This window comes from Neolamprologus multifasciatus, chromosome 4 (assembly GCF_963576455.1).
Source record: "Neolamprologus multifasciatus chromosome 4, fNeoMul1.2, whole genome shotgun sequence".
NCBI lineage: Eukaryota > Metazoa > Chordata > Actinopteri > Cichliformes > Cichlidae > Neolamprologus > Neolamprologus multifasciatus.
This window is the reverse complement of record NC_140442.1, coordinates 13632147-13649778: the sequence shown is the minus strand read 5'-3', so window position 1 is coordinate 13649778 and position 17632 is coordinate 13632147. Positions and strand designations below refer to the sequence as shown.

The following is a 17632-nucleotide window of genomic DNA, read 5'->3' as shown; positions in this document are numbered from 1 at the left end:
GGCTCACTTGACAGAGGTCGCATCGTACGATGGTGCCGCGTCCGACACATTGTTACATAATAGCGGCGTTTTCCACCGTCAGGTGACGAGATCTGGATTCCAATATAAAATAGCAGCCTCTGCGTCTTTGATGAGCGGAGAGGTCATGATAAGCTTCGCTCTATATCCCCAGTAAACCTTGTTTTGCTCACAATTATCTCTGCATAAATATCAATAATAATTATAATAAAGATAAGAATTAAAATATTTTTGTAGACACTGTAATATTTTATTTTCCCCCCCATTAAAATTCGAAAAACTTTTTTTAAAATAAGCTATAGCAGCCAATTTTATTGAAAAATAAGACCATCTGATTTCATAAATCTGTAGTTTACTCAAATTTAAACTAATTAATTTTCCTTATTATCCTTATGCATCCAAGCTCGCTAAATATTGCACTTTACAGCTGTTATATTTATCATGGTGTCATCTGTTCATTCCACTTTGATGATTTTAGCTGTGGGTTGTACCGTGTCTAATGACTTGTCCAAGCTCATTTAGCAGGGGCAGTATATCAATAAAGGTCTCAGCACTGTCAGCAGATTTTCACAACAGTACCTACAGATGCGTGCCTGGGTGGATGGCTAAAGATTTACGACAGAAGCGATGCATTAGATTGTAAGTGCTCCTAATATACATAGAGTTGGGTTATAACAGAAACTAACCACCTACCCCGCACCACAGTAGTAACGAGGCTACAAGACAAAGTGCTCAAAGTCTATAGCATACTCCCATTTTCTCAGTTAAATTTGTTTTGTAAAACATTGCATAATTAAATGGCTTCACTTTATATGCCTGGTAAACACTGGGAAATCCTCCTGTTTAGAAGTGCTGTCATCTTATGGGGGAAACCCAGTTAAATCATATAAAGGCTTTAACACTGATATGCCAGCAGAGGGAAACCCAAGCCCACACATTTCTGAACAGGCGCACGCTCCAGAAAGACAGTTTTACTCATTATATTCAATAACCTGGCTTCCATCTTTAGCTGATTTGAATGTTTCAATCAGGGTAGGAAAGGGTGTTAAGTATTTGTCTTATAGCTGGGATTGCAACTCTGATAAGTCTTAATGGTTATGGAGATTTTTGCAGTTAACTCACATGCACCACCATAACAATCTTCACTGATTAGAAGGGGGGGGGAGGACATATACATGTATTGTGTCATGGTGGTCTTTGTAGAGAAGAGCCCCTTGCTCAGCTTTGGCAGTGCATATGCGGTACATCAATGGCCTCACTGACGGCATTGGCAACATTAATTGTACAGCAGGTTGCGGTCTAAGAACTGGGGCAGGCACCTGCTGCAGAAGTGGGTAAAGATGAAGAATGCTGTCCTAGATTGCCCACCAGCTCACCTTAGCCCATCCTGCCAAATTAATCAACTCTTCAGAGGCCGTATGCTTGTCTGGGGCAGGCATCCAAGGAGGGGAGAGGAGCCTGTTTTAATGCACAGGTCACGCAGACCTGTAGAAGCCTCCTCCATTTAAAAGAACTAAAGAACAATACAGGCACTGGGGTTTACACATGCCCTGCAGGATGGTATGGCAAGATGTAGTTTGTCTTCAGCCATCTGTCTCTTTGTCTTTGAATGTTCTCTCATGAGATGCATTTTGACTGCGCGGGGGTTGAAGCGCTGGTGAGGAGGCTGATGTTTGATGAGGTGCACTGAGATGAGGGGTAGGGGTGGGGGGGATTTAGAAGCTCCATAGGGAGCTGAGATGACTAACTCACTACTCCTCCTAATCTAGGACAAGCACACCTAGACATCCTTCATGACTCTAATGTTTTACTCGTGTCGGGCCAAAAATATGTCCACTGAGGTTAGCCAAAGTGGGTCGCCCAACGGCTTTTTTTGGATCACAGAAAAAGAAATTGTGCCATCTAAATGATCGCTGTCTTCTAAAACCCACCCTGGATGGCAAAAAGCCTTCCCCGCCAGTTTATTTTTAAAAGTATCAAACTGGGTCAATGACGCCACAGAATATGACAAAACCTAATTTCGACACTTTTTAAACGCCTTAAATGACAGAGTAGTAGTGCTGAAAACCCTTTCCAAAACATTTTATTGGTCTTATAGAAAATAAAGTAAGCTGTATCAACAAACATACAATATATACATCAATAACTTAGACACCTCAGAGAATCACATTTAAATCCACAGTTGTTACTGTATATATGAATACATAGTACTTATCTACAGATTGCAAAAGTACAATAATTTAATTTATAAATAGTTACAATTAACTATTGTCTGTTTTCATACAAAGTACTGCAATATTTTATTACAACCCATACAGAAAAATAACAAAACAGATTATTAACTTTGTATTACTCGCTTTAGTCAGATTTGTATACCTTTGAAACACAGACCCACTCCATAGAGAAGAGGGAAAAAAACCTGCACAGTCAACCATTTACAAAGCATAACTTCATGAAAAAAGCCAATGTCTTGAGAGCTATTAAAAATCAACTGCCACACAAGTGCTGCTATTTATCCTCTAACATGTTGCTCAAACAAATACAAAAAACAAACAAACAAAAAACAAAACAAGAAAAAGTCAAAAACTAATTAAAAAGGAAATCTGCAGAACAAATTACAGTGTTAAGATCAATTTCAAAATCACACACACGACACATAATGAGAACAGAAATGTTGTGGATGATGCTACAGCAAAACAATGAGCATTAACGACTGGTGTAGCAGCAGAGGAACTTCAACCGTACACAAACGCGCACACACACACACACACACATACACACACACACAGAGGGAAAAAAAAATATTGCAAGTGGCCCTTGTGGCAGAATCCATCGTAGCATCAACATTATTTAGTGCATAAATATCTAAATAATAGCAGTTCATTTCAGTTAAGATCCAAGTTTAATTAATGGATTTGTATTCAGGTGATTGAAGACCAGAGTAACTGAGTAAGGCTTGAGTGCAGCTGTCACGCTTCCTTTAAAAACATTGACAGCTTTGTTAGCGGCTTTAACCAAGGGCCAGTTGCTCTCCCACAGAGGGATGCGAAAAAACATAAATAAATAAAAATCTACAAAACATCAAGAATGATTAAAGAACAGACCTAAACTCTGACAATATTGATTACTCTTACATCTACTCTTTCACACCTTTCCACTGAGTTGCATATTAAGGGTCACTTTTTCACAATGGTCATTAATACCTACTGTAGCTACATACTATACAGCTGTATGTGAGAGAAAGAGAATCATCCCCAGAGGAGATCGAGAGATTGGTCAACAGTGCCACTCGAACACCTTAAAGACACTTGACACGAAAAAAGATTCACTCCACAAGACTGCCACAGCAATAAGGACGCCAACATTGACACTGGGCTATGTCGAGAGTCAGGTAATATATATTTTATCCCACAGTTAACCAGTCAATGCAGATAGCTAAGCATGTTGACAAAGTGAGGCTAGGATACGGACAGTATTACCAGCACTCAGATCTCGGGCAGTTTCACTGAGGCGTATCGTCTGCGAGCGGCTGCAGATTAACACCTCAGCCGACACTTTAAGACGTTCTGACCAGCAGGAGAGGGAGATCTGGATGAAGTGCATTCTGTTAATGTCATTAAACACCTACTTTCACCTTGAGGTGTAGACCTGCTTCAGTGTTAAATTCCTTTTAGAGGACCAGCAGAGTGATGCAACACTTGGCACAGAAGGAGCTCTCGCTGGCAGCTGTTGATTGTAATTCTACATAGTCGCACTGTGCCTCTTTCTGAGTGTGGATTGAAGCCCTTTATGACATGCTTATTAGAAAAAAAGGAGGAAAAAAAAAAAACAGAAAAAGAACAGAGCTGCCATCCCCGCCTTCTTGCCTCTCATCTAGAATTGTTTGTTCATTTTAAGTGACCTGTTTTGTCCTGAGCAAAACAAGCAGGAGCTTAGTGCATACAAACCTTCAGCCAAACCCTTCTGCTTTTAATCAGACAATCTGAAGACCAGTGGGTAGATTTAGAAGAGTGATGCTATACCTCTTTGAGGTTAACCTTGCAGCAAAATCTTATTTTTACTAGCGTGACAAGGTGCAAGGTTTGTCAACAACATTTGCAGGATAACCGCACGCCCACAGGTAAATTCTAAAAGATAGCTTTTAAGGGCACTCTATCCCTGCAATGTAATTTACACCAGTGATGTTGCTGGAATAATAATAATAATAAAATCCTTTACTTCCCGGTTACAGAGGATGTTTTAGAGGGCATCCAGCACTAGATGCAACCATTATTCAGTTATCACTTTATGCTTCAAAAAGTCTTTTGACTTCATGTTCACTAATGCCATTTCATCAAATTCTGTCATTCGTGGCTCAATGTGGTAAACTCGTAATGACAATATGATTTGTAACTAACACCAAGGAAGCGGAGGATATCACAGATGCCAATACGCACAAAGACAATTGACCTTGTTTACACCATCTAGTTTAGCTCTACAGATTTGTTTTAAATAGCACAGCATTGACATCTATACAGTGAACGACACTGCCAACTTGTCACTTACACATCACATCACGCGCTACCCCACAGTACGCGCCTAGTCACTAGAAAAAGCTATCAGACTTTAATAGTAAGCCACTTTCGGTACAATTGCAAAAAAGATGTCACAGGATTTTTTTTTTTTTACGTTTTCTTTTTCTGTATTTCTATAAACAATGGAAGGTAATCTACCTAGTAATAAAAACCAAGAAGTCAACTTTAGACAAAGTTTTCTACACCTTAACAATTCAAACAGTAAAGCTTGTGTAAAGATTTTCTTTTGGAAATATCTGACGGTCCTGTCAACAAGTAATTACAAAAAAACGCAATATATATCTTTTAAACAAAATCAACATATTACTTCTATGAGCAAAAATTAAGTTTCAAAATGTTTGTGGATTTCACCGTCCCCACAAAACATGAGGATATTACTGTAATAACATTCAGGTTTTCAGATATTGTAGAAGAATCTTGTCATATTGGAATGGCACTCAGCTCTGGAACAACATCATTAAGTGCTGCTGATCTTTTTTAACGTTTCCACCTAAATATGCAAGACCTCTTTGTATTTTCAGTGCATACATATATATTATTATTGCATCTACCAGTCATTTTGAAAATGACAAGTTCACGGAAGCCTGTCGCAGATCCATAAACAGAAATGAATGCTATGTTTGGGAGCATCATTTCATGCTTATATTCTCAACAGACGACCAACAGAATCACAAATTGGACTAATTTATGAGTTTGGGGTTTGTCAGGTTGTTTCAAAGACATCTGTAGTATTAAGACCAAGAGTCTGTGACCAGTTGTCAGTTATCCCAATTTAAGTCAGTGCATAATAATAAGCAAAGGGTTTCTTAGTGAGATATGTGCTGGCTTTTCCTCCTCCCACTCTGTACTGTGGATCTTGTGAGGAATAATGGATCCAATTTATTTTCTTACTGGTTTTGACCACCTGTGAAACTGTACCAATGCTAGTTCTTAGGACGGAAGAGACTTAAGAGCCAGATTTTAGGAAAACTGACATAAAAATCTCAATCAAAACAAGCAAACTTGATGCAGTCTTCTTCAATTTTCCACTTTCTAAATGTTTCAATATTGCAATATTTCTCCTTTGTTTATGGGACAACTGTATCGTCCTAAATTCTAGAGTTTGATTTTTATTACCCTGGTGACAGGCCTGTTAAAAAAACAAAAAACAAAAAAACCCCAGACTGGTGTGTTGTTCTGTAAGAGTGAATTTGGAAAGCATATTTTTAGTGTTAGCTCCACGGTTAAAACTGAGAACTCACACAGGCATTCCTGTGCCATGTTACAATGCACTGACTAGTTTAGCCTTAAACATCTTTCTTCTGCCCTTTCTGCTACTAGGACCTAGCCTCCGTTTTGGATTTGACGATGGTGATGACGCTGGTGGCAGCTACTTTACCGGGGATGAGGGGACCTATGACAGAAGCCATAGGTCCCCTTGCTGAGGTGACAGGGTTGCGGGCCACAGTCCTGGCAAAGCTCTGGAGGGCCTCGTACTTTGAACGCAGAGCATCCAGCTCCACCTTCATGCTGGCATTCTCTGTAGCCAGCTTGTCCACTTCCTGCTGCAGCTGAGCCTTTTGTTTTTCGAGCTCCTCCTTCTGGGTGACACGCTTTACTCGGCAGCTTGCGGCATAGCCCCGGTTCTTCAGGGTACGTCGTCGCTGTTTCAGCTGCAGGATTTCTTCCTTTGACATCCCCCGTAAATGCTGGTTCAGCTCCCGCACTGACATGGTCACCAGCTCGTCATCTGTTAGGCTGGTGCCATTTTCCCCCGGCTCCCGCTTCACCTGTGCATGGAAATTAGTTAGTGCTGATCCTTTTATTAAAAAAATATAATATTATATATACACACACATAGACATTTGGCCACACAGGTTACCTTTAAGGCCTTGTTTCCCTTGTTTGTGGTAGTCATGCCACGAGAGCAGCGTCCACCTGTACTACCGGTTGATCTGTGAAAAGAAAAGACAATATATGAAACAAGAGTACTAGAAAAGAAACTTAATTTTTTTTCTGCAAAATACACATTGAAGTATTTTCTAATAACAACAACAGCAAAAACAAAAAAAGAAACCACATGACTAAATACACAAAATACAAAGTGGGTCAAGGACTTCAGACTTCCTTCTAAGTAATTGGAAAAACTGGTGCCTGGACTGTTCGTGCACTTATGACAAGAACAAATAACTTTGCGGTATGCATTTCCAGATGACATTTAATTGGTTGGCAGCAATTCAAAATTATTTCTTGGAAAGCAAAACCCAAAACAACACAAGTACAAGTTTTAAGTAACATAGGCTCATTTCCAAACAGAACAGATCTGGGCCTTTCTACAGCGCATCCATCCTCAAACACCACACATTCACAAAAGTACATGGGGCAGATTTTAAGCTATCCAGTCTAGACAGTCACACCTGTCTAGATTTGGCCTGTGTCCAACTATAATCCTATAAATCAATGAAAAAGCAACCCACTGTAACTACTGCAGAGCCCTCCAGAACAACAGGGCTGCACTGCAGTTTCTTCTATCATGTCTGCACTGAGGGAACCACCAAGAGAAGCTGCGTCGGTGAGAAGTCCAGCCTACTGGTATTAAGACAGACAGAAGGTCAGGTGAATTCCATCGTGTGAGCTCTGTCACAGGATAAGTATGTCCTCACATACACACACACACAGACACACACAGCTGTGGCCCTGAGTGCTTTACACCACACACAGTAAATGCTGTGTCAGCAACACAGACACCCACCACAGTCAGCCCAGCCCAGCCAGCACATTGCCTCGGTAAGCTGATTTACACAGCCCAGCAGTGTGTGTTTATACTGAGCACATAAACAAATGCTAGCTCTTAGAACTTTTCTTTAACACATCAAAACAGGAAAGAAAGCATCTGAACAAAAGAATGTAAAAAAGAATTACTGTCAGCGTGTGCAGAAGTTTGCAGCATGCGTGCACATTAAGCTAGTCATCAGGGAAATTCATGTCGTCTGCACAGAAGCTCAGTGAGGGAAGAAAAGAAAAACAGATGAGTCGGAGCTCCAAAGTGCACTAAGATGGCCAGGATATTTCCATGGCAACAAAAGGGTGCTACAGGTGGACCGGTCACCTGAGCCAAACAGGGAGAGACAGACGCTTGTTAAAAATGACCTGAATACGACACTATCACACAGGCTGGGGACATAACATGAGGTCAGACTGTGACTTGAATTCTTGATGCTTTCACTTCAAAAAAAAAAAAAAAAAAAAAAAAAAAGGTCCTCTGGCTTCTTATAAAAACAGAAATGTTTCTCTGCGCTGCAGATGCCCATATAAAAAGCTTTTCACGCTCTGCACAGGACTTTTCAAATGTGATACTTTCATCCCTGATGGGCTGGCTATGAATAGCTGTCTGATAGTAACACGTACCTTTCACTGGCCTTTGTGGTGACTCATTTCCAGTAAGCATTTGGACCACAGATGCAAAACATAATGGGATAATGGTCTGCCTGATGATGCACAGATAATGGACAAATAGACAGGAAAGTACTACACTAATAGCTACTGGGATGAGACTAGGAAAAAAAAAAGGTTGCATCTTCCAAATTTTATATTAAGCCTATCATTTTCCCCTCAGTAGCCTAGACCCAACATTGTTCAAAAACCAGTTGGAATCTTGAAAATGCAGAGAGATGGCACACTGTCCAAGTTGAGGGGGCGTATTCTGTCACACATCTGTGTAGGGTAACATAGTAGGCATGGTTTGGCACATTGAAAGCTCACCATATGACACTGTGGAAAGACTTCACCCAGGCTGCAAGCCTCCAGCACAGGCTGCTGCCAACAGACGGCTACCAATGACAGGGCATGGCAGAACAACACAGACAAGGTCCAATGCACAGCTGCTCCCTTCCACTACCAGGCTTGTCATACCTCACAGAGACAAAGAGGCATGCTCACACAAACACAGGCAAAGAAAGGAAAACACACCTATAATTTCCCATAAAGAATGACAGGGAAATTTCAGACTTGGTGCACTGATCTGTTGGAGAATGCCCTTGCATTTGACAAAATTATATGGAGAGATAGTCACAATTTAAAAACAAAAGACACTGATGTCTTCCTTGCACTAATATATTAGCTCCTATTAATGATTTCACGTCTTTTGTGTTTCTAGCCGAAGGAGCGGGAGGCGAAAGCTGCAGCTTAGAGTGCGGGGGCATCGGAGGTAGGGAGCAAGTGCAGGGACATAGACGTCTTTTGTAGATGCTTGCTGAATTTTTATGAATCGCCTGGAAGAACGCTGACAAATCAGAGCTGATTGCTTGTGGAGGAGAGACATCACACCCACAGGAAATAGAAAACGCTGAGTGTGGTCACAGAGAGAAAGAGAATGTGTGAGAGAGAAAAAGAAAGAGACAGAGAGAAAGACAGAGAGCGAAAGAGAGACACAAAGAGAGAGACAGAAAACAGAGAAGCCTTATGTAAAATGCAGGGTCGACAAATTTAGAGGAGCTTGAGAAGAACAGGTTGAGAGAAAAAATAAATCCTGATCTCAGCAAGGACCAAAACCAAGGTGCCAATTAGGAAGTTGTGAAGTTGAACTAACACAACGAGAGCAACCCATCCAACCTTCAAATGCGGTCTTTGTTCATCTGAAGCAATGCAGTGCAGCTTGCAGAGGTAGGGTCGGCTTAGGTTGTCTCTGAAGAAGGGAAAGGGGGTTTACAAGAAAAACAAAAACAAACAAAAAAAATCCCAACAACTCCAGTGCGATAAATGCTGATGTGACATGATAGGTCCGGCCCTCAGCCTGTGGCATCCTTTAATGATCTCGTCCCCTCTGCAGGATCTCTCCAGGGGAGATGCCAAGGATGGACACCATTAGCCAGGGGACTCTTTGTTGAGGGGGAGTCGAGGCTACAGCTTCGACACACTGCATCCCCCTGATGAATATTTATTACTGTCGTTCGCCGCCTAAGGTGGGGGTGGGAGACGGGGCGGGGGTGGGAGGCTGAATAAAGATGCTCAGGAGGTGATTCTTCAAGGATACATCCAAGGCTCTTCCATCAACGGCTGTCTCAAAATGGCGGTGGGCTGTTGGGGATGGGGAGGGGGTGGGGGTGTATTTCTGGTACCGGAGGTGGCACACATGGTGGTTCAGGGCTGCAGGGAGGGCCAGCTCCACTTGACAGCAGTGTAACAAGATTATCAGGGCCATAAGAGCAAACAAAAAACCCCAGCAACCTGCCTCGGAATCCAGATTACGACAGCGCCTGCTCTCTGAATACTAAACACGGCTGGGGAAGGACTAACAGGGTACAGGGTTTGCTGAGACAGGACAGTGGATGGCACATCACGCAACTAATCACATGCACATGCATCCGCACAGTGACAGATCACCAAAACCACACAAGCACATACAAATTTAACTTGTCATGATCAATTCTTGAAAAGAAGCGTCCGAGCACTGGGCACTGGCAGCTTGCTAATGAAGTGAATAAAAGTAGACGGTGGAGGTGCATGCTGATGAAAGACTGTGTTCAGGAGGGGGGGGGGGGGGGGGGGGGGGGGGGGGGGGCGGGGGAGGGGGGGGGGGGGGGGGGGGGGGGGGGGGCCGGGGGGGGGGGGGGGGGGACACAAGCAGCATCCAACAATGGCAACAGAGCTCTGTGAAACTAACAGCTGAATTTCATCTCACACCAAACAATGACAATTTCAACAAATTTTCACGTACCAAGAGACCACGATTGTGGCTCATTTTTGAATCATATGCCCAATTGTAATTAATTTCTTTTTCCTTCTAAAACCAGTGTGGACTTGTAAAGAAAATTTGCACAGTTTTGTACAAGACTGAAGAACTAGAGCTGTGGCCCAGATGTAAATTAGGCCCGACAGAAGGGTGATAGAATGTTAGCACCATTTTCAATTCATTGTCTTTGCAAATTCTGCATATCTTTGATGATTAGCTAAACAACAAAAGGAGAGTGCTGGCTGTCAAGTCAGTACGATCACCTATTCAGTTTCCCTGATCAATAATGTATAAGACCTATAGCCTCTCAGTCCATTGTCACAGACCTTCCAGGAAACAGAATGATGGCAATGACAAAGAAACTGAAAAGCACATGGTAAGTGCCTGAAAAATAAAAGAAATGTCAGTCCTTTTCTATGATTGGGCTTTATTATTTTCCACTTACTCTTTCCAGGTTGACATATTTAATGCAGTGAGCCAACATTTTCACGCTGTACAGCCAATCTCAAGACTTTATGCCTAATCAGAGCCTCTGCTCTTACTCCCTCACTTCTAAGAGAGTTGAAAAGATCGCCTAGATATTCAGATCTAATCATTCCTCCCGTCAGCTGAGCTAAGTCAATTATCAAGCAAGCTGCATGTGTCGGGCGCCATTTAACTGCAAATTAAAAATCAGACTCCTCTGATAGCTCTGGAAGAGATACTGGAAGAGTGGTATGAACTTGTGTGTGCAAAAAACAGTGTGCGAGTGCGTCTGAGAAAGGTACGACGGGAAGAGGGGAGGGAAGCTATTAACTACTAAGTATTCAGAGCGTGAAATAAGAGTGACAAAAAGAGGGAGAGGGGAAATCATTCAGCAGCTTTCAGAGGGAAATGTGATATGCTTGTAGTAGAGGGGAAATACTAAGCCAGTGCTTTTGACCAGCAGACGTTCTGGGCAATGCTGAAATAGCAACTAACCAAAATTGCCAGCTTCCCCTATTAACTGACCCCTAGAGCGTAGGTTAAACTGCTCCTGCAAAAGTCTGTTAACAGTGTCTGAAATTTACTTTAACTCACTGGCCAAGTGTGCTTTTAATCTGCTAAAATAATAAATTGACCTTCGTTCATATATTCTATACGTGTTTCTAAATATTTTGTTGAGACGCAGCGTCAAGTGACAAACATTTAATAGATTTATCAGGGGCTAATCAAGTCAAGCATGAATAGTAAACAAAATTCTAAACTTTTCACATCAATCTCCTCAACAATGTAATCACTTTCTAATTCTCTAATGCCTCACGTCTTTTGCATGAATCTAAGAATTTAGGCTCCTGTTCAAAAAGACTGCAAAGCCCAGCCTTATTCTGAGTTATGATTAGACGATTGGTTAGATAGTTAAGGTTATACAAAAATGTCAGGGTCAGGTCTTTGTGGAATACTGGTGGGGGGAAAAAGCTGTGTGTGGGTGTGTGTAAGTGTCAAACTTTGACAGAGAGGGAGGAAGACAGAAGCATATGAGTGATCCCAAAACACAGGAGAGACCCTAAGCATCGCTTTAATTTTGGTTTGGAGAAAAAAGAAAAAAAAAAAAAAAAAAAAAAAGAATGAAAAATGCCACCGTGGGGGACTGTCCACTAAGATTTACTCACCAAAACAGAAAATCCACCTACATTTGGTGCATGGGGGGATGTTAATTCGTGACCATGTCTGTACATCAACCTCACACTGCTCTGGTTGGCAAATACTGTCATATTAGATAAACAGAAGCATCCTGAATTTGACCTTTATTAAAAAAAGGAAGCACTGATAACCAAAAAACATCAAACCACACAAAAAACAAAATAAATCCACAATGATATAAATGACTAAATCATTAAGTCACTAAATTATTGGATAAGGATTAAGTGACTCTGCTTTGGAGGTTTAGTTTTCACACATACTGTTATTAAAGATGTGAGAGAGAAAAAAGACGTAAGAAAGAATTGGTACCTGCTGTATATCTAAAGAAGGGAAAAATCTGTTATGTTCCCTCCAATTAGATTCTTAGTAGGACCAAATTTTATGTGGAAAAAAAATCATGTTAATACAGCACAATGGCTTCAAGGTAATACTGCATTTCCATAGTCAAATATGTGGAATTTCCTTCTCCTATGTTTGTAAAATTTGTGCCAACAAAGTAAAGACATTTGCCAATAAATTTTTTCCTGTCTGATATTAAAGTCACAGGCACTTATCGTTTCTCATTTCTGATAACCAGGCAGACTCTAGGCAAAGAAAGGAGAGTTTGATGAATACAAATAAACTGATTTTATGTAACCTAGTTCCCTTGGAAAAAAAAAAAAAGAGCGAGAAAAAAAGTCGCATGTAGGCTATACTATGAAGAATAGCATGTGGCACATTTATGTCAGATTTTTGCATCCAGTTCATGTCTTTTAAAGTGAAAATATGAATCACTGCCCTAAAGGGATGGTATATTTTCTTAAGTCACTGATAATGGGAGGTTTATTTAAAGGGACTTGTTTGTACTAACCAATGTTTTGATACATTAAAAAAAGAATCTATTTCCATGTTCAGCAGCTGCTATCTACTGAAGCCGCTCTGTTGGTATAACCAGTAGGACAGAAGAGGAGACTTCACTGGCCTTTCACAGTATCTGCCTGGAGGACTTGATTAAACAGGAAGAGAATAGCTCTTGATACTTCAGCCTTGCACTGGCAGAGGAAGTAAGGGTTGCAGGCAACCCACACACTGGCAAAATATCTAGGAGGTTCACTACACTGGTTGAATTTATATTAAATGCATATTGCATTGACCTAACACAACCACAACAGTTTTGTGCTGCTCACAGAATTGATAGAGCAGGTCAATACATTTCAATGCATTTCAAGTAAAAGAATATCAAATATGTGAGCTATTTTACTTACTACTGATGCACTAATATGATTTAAAACAGTCTTCTCCTATAAAAAAACAAAACAAAAAACCAAACAAACGTCAAAATAAACAGAGAAGGGAAGAAAACAAACACGGATCAGTGCATTTTCTCCTGTGGAGAGCTTTGATTCAAATGCAGTGAGAGAGCAGAGTCATTACCTGGAAATATCAAAGATTCTAATTTCTATTAATAAGACTACCTCCGCTCTTTTCAAATTTTGGTAAGTGATTGATCAGCCCTGTCTACAAGATATTTGATGGCGTCTCACAGCTAATGATTGTCCCACAAAGAAAACAAAAACAAAACATAATTTCACCATTAAAAAAATTAACATATTTCGAGACATGAAAACTTAAAAGTGTAAACATGCATACAGCTAGTAGTGTTCCTTACTGTAATCCTCCTTAGACATTCCTCACATATTCTCACATAAACTAAAGCTTGTGATACTTAAAGAAATTATCAATTTTAACAATAAAGAAAGGGGAGAAAGAAGATTTCTAAATTATCTTATGGCTGAAAAGATTATTATATACCGCAAAGGTCGCCAAATTGATCCTCTAAGCACCCAGCGTATTTGTCCACAAATGGTGAAATATGATTTCTCTGCGTAGGACAGGAGCTTGAGCTAAAAATGAATAAACATCTGAAAAGACATGAAGTAAATAAATGACTGCTGTATTTAGCAAAAGAGGCTGCCCAAGGACAGCTTGCATTGATTTTCTTTTTGTCACTTTTCATTTGTAACTGTGTTCACAATCACAGAGTGATTGGAGAAATAAAGACCTCCAATTTGTAAGTAAGATTAGTAACATTTTGTCAGCTTAACACAGGTAAGGACTGTCAGACTGTTAATTTTAAATTCCGCTGTATGTAGAGCATAATTTAGCGTAACTTTATGAGGTACACGTTTTTAGGAACCTATTAGTCATTTGCAAAGAATGTTAAGTTCCTCAAATACAAATGTAGGGAGCACTAATGAAAGTTTAATTATCTGCCTACACAGCATTTACCTTCAAACAAGGGTCCACACAATTTTGTTTTATTATATATATATATATATATATATATATATATATATATACACACACACACACACACAACTGGAATATATCCTAAAACTCTTGAAAATCCAATAAAAGTGATGCAGAGTGACTCACCAATTTAATTTGACTTAGCTTCTTACACGGGTACGACTAAAATTCGCTTGTTATTAATGTCAGTTTACAGCTGATGTGTCCCACACACGAACTAGCCAAGATAAAAGTAGGTTACATGAAAAACCAGCGGCCAGCGCACAGCTCTGTGTGCATGCTCACCATGTTCTGTCTAATATTGACTATTCTAAATTATGAACAAACAGAGAGCAGTAATGAACATGCCAAGTGTAAGTTCCAAACAGAAATTCATCAAACACACTCTGACTGGATGAAAGTACTACTTTGAGAAGTGGAGCGGGCATATCGCAATGCTAAGCAATCATAATCCGCACTACACTTGCAAGAGGTTTCATCACCAACATTCCCTCCCTATTGCAAAAAAGGGGGGGAGAATATATTGATCTTTTTCTCCCTTCCTTCCGGGCATTCCCATTGCCCTGTGCAGCTTAAGCAGCACTTTTGTGGACAAATCCCACATTTGTGTTCCTTTCTGGAGGCTATAAATTGTCCTGAATAGGCGTAACTACTCCCAAGGCACAGCTGTGTTGGCTATACAGAGGTGTTGGTGGCCAGACTGTACTCTATGCAGTGTAAAGTCTTGCCTCATGTTTCGTCAACCTCACATATCCTCTTCCACCCTCCACTGCCTGCCCATTCTGAGCAACACCACTGGGTATAAGTTGTGCACTCAGTTCACCTCTATGGTATCCAGCCTTGCTTTATCTTTGCTACCTCAGTGAAAGAAAAGATAAATCTAAGCACTGATCTACACCACTCCCTGCCTCCATCCACACGCCACAGCCAGCCCCACCGGGCTCTTATATGGACCATCATCTGTTCTTGTTACCTGCAGAGAAAGGCAGAGATGAGCATTACGCTTTATTGCAAAGCCGGGCTTCTGATGTGGGGCTGGCCTGTCTGCTAAACACACTTCAATGCCCTGCTCGCATGAACAGAGATGATGAAATAAGTTGGGTATCTGAGCAAGAATGGGCAACTTCTATCTGTTTAGCCCTGCCTATATGGGCTCAACAGTTTCCAAGGTGACTTTTCAAATTGCACACACTCTCCATGGATAATTCATTACCTGCGCCCTCCATAAGTGTGCACTCTAATAGGCAGCAAATTTCATCATGTCACACATAGGGAAACAAAGGCATCTGCCAACCCAAAATTAGAGAAATGACGTGTTACGCTGCATTAAATGATAACAGAAAAAAGCTGGTTCTCTATAGCATTTAATCACTGCTCAGCAACAAAGACGAAAGGGCATTTACAGAATGCCACATTTACCATTTTATAGAGATGTTTCAAACACTACCCTGATTTGGGTGGTGTATTTTTTTTTTAACTTCCTATACATCATATAATTACACCTGACCTAGTTTAAGCATCCACTCATTGCAGGGCTATATAATAGCAACACACGCATAATATCTGCTTATCGTGCATTTTTTTTTAAATGGATCTGACATCGCAGTTGACACCTAAGCACTTAGTCTAAATATACTCGCAGCCTGTTTGTTGATGTACATCATGACAGTGCTGCCATAAAAATGCATATTCTCAGATGAATGTAGATGAGGCTATTGATAAATGCATGATGGTCATCACTTGATGCTCATGGCTTGACTGACTTGCAGGAAAGATCAGCACCATTTCGATCCATCTCCCTAATAACGGTGGCTTGGTGATAAACATCGACCCTTATCAAGCGAGCAGACCTTTGTCCGGTGGTGCCATATTTCGGGGTGGATTCTGAGAACGTCTAAATACATCATTGTGATGATTCAGCATGATATAAAATACCGCTACTTGTTTGCAGGCTCTGACAATAAAACAATGCTGTGTTGTTAACTGCTTGGCTGTGGCATTAAAGCCAAGGGCGGCTGGTTTGATTTGGCTCTGCCATTGTTACAATTTAACTAGTGGTTAAATGAATTGTCACTTCAGGTGAAGCAATTCAGTTCGAAACGATTGGTCTGAGAGCATTTCCTGGAAGATTAAAAATCAATGCATTTATTAAAAAGAAAAAGAAAAAAACACAGATCCGCGCAGAATAAAAACAACACATTTCTCAGATCTGACAATCACAACCGCGTCTATGACAGAAATGTCACGAGAGAATAACACAACCAACCTGGTCTCGCTAAACCGCTGGCTCGGCTCGCGCTTGCTCCTTTTTTTCCTCCACAACGAGGTGATGAAGCAGCAGGTTTGAGCAGCAAGAAGCGCATGAGTTGACAAACCACCAAAAGAAAGCGTAGCGGCACAGCGGACACCAACGCGTCCCTCGCAAACTATTTATTTAAACGCAAAAGAAAGGAAAAAGAAGCGACCTAACACAGGGTCGCACGGTTTTTGACATTCCACGACTCGTCTCGTCTCCAGCCTCTCAGCGCCTGCTCGTGAAAAAAAAAAAGTGGCAAACAACTCCCCGCCTACAAAACAAGCAAGCGAGGAAATCCCCGTGTGCTCAGTCTTTCTACTATTTGTAGCAATACAGCAGCGAGAGCGAATCCACAGCTCAGGGAGGGGGAGTTACCCCTCAAGCGCGAAATGGCTGGCTGGCAGCCCCCCCTCCGCTCTCTACTACATGAAAATCAGATTGACACGTTTAATTCACAGCTCTCGCGCGCGTGTGTAAAAGATTAGCTGCCATCTCGCCGTAGTAGGAGCACTAATGTTCTCGGTTACAACAGAGCATTTCATGTGAAAACTTTCAAAATAAACCCCCGAGCTGTGTCAAAACGTGTGCTGACCACTTGGATAATCAGGGCACTTTAGTTTGAAATGTTTCTGATGTGAGAAAGGCTAACTTTACCAGGAGGCTAACTATGCTAACCCAGTAAGCTAGCCTCGGCCAGCTTGACAGCGGCGAGGCGAAGGCATGCACACTCAGCATAACAACAGCAGCAGCAGCTCTGTTTGCTTTACGGGCCCACCTGACTTCAAAACGACGCCCCTCCGAAGTTGTAGCTGTTAAAGTGCTCTTCTGAAACCTAACATCCGTGGCACAGCTGAATTTCGGCTCCACTGACAGAAGCGACGGCGCTTCCAAACGCCTGCTCGTGCTCTCCTTGTTGATTCCTTTCTCTTGTACCGAAGCCAGACGTCATCGTGTTTGGTCACGTGCCTCCATTCATGAAAGATTTTCTTTGCTCGCAAGGGGGGAAAATGATAACTAAGAATACAACATCCTTTGTTACATTGTTTCTTATACTTCCTGTTGTGACTTAGAATCAGCACTGCT

The 17632-nt window shown here is 41.2% G+C and overlaps 1 protein-coding gene across 3 annotated transcripts; it reads right to left on the bottom strand.

Moving 5' to 3' along the window:
• Positions 1–351: 351 nt before the first annotated feature.
• On the bottom strand, positions 352–17570 carry LOC146520017 (transcription factor MafG). 3 transcript variants are annotated; one of them, XM_085156680.1, is made up of 3 exons: positions 7049–9475; positions 6454–6526; positions 352–6361 (listed from the first exon to the last, which is right to left on the bottom strand). In XM_085156680.1, exons 2-3 carry the CDS (start codon positions 6487–6489, stop codon positions 5909–5911), a joined length of 489 nt encoding a protein of 162 aa, XP_085012806.1. In that variant the 5' UTR covers positions 6490–6526; positions 7049–9475; the 3' UTR covers positions 352–5908. The 3 variants fall into 3 exon arrangements, with proteins under 3 accessions (XP_085012806.1, XP_085012805.1, XP_085012804.1); XM_085156679.1 differs by lacking the exon at positions 7049–9475 and adding an exon at positions 16520–17570 and having other exon boundaries at positions 353–6361; XM_085156678.1 differs by lacking the exon at positions 7049–9475 and adding an exon at positions 17325–17570 and having other exon boundaries at positions 354–6361.
• Positions 17571–17632: the final 62 nt, after the last annotated feature.

Excerpts from the sequence above, each read along its gene's own strand:
- LOC146520017 (XM_085156679.1), bottom strand. The coding sequence starts at position 6,489 with ATGACTACCACAAACAAGGGAAACAAGGCCTTAAAG. Across the intron at positions 6,362-6,453 it reads AGGGAAACAAGGCCTTAAAG|GTGAAGCGGGAGCCGGGGGA; the intron begins GTAACCTGTGTG and ends TTCCATGCACAG.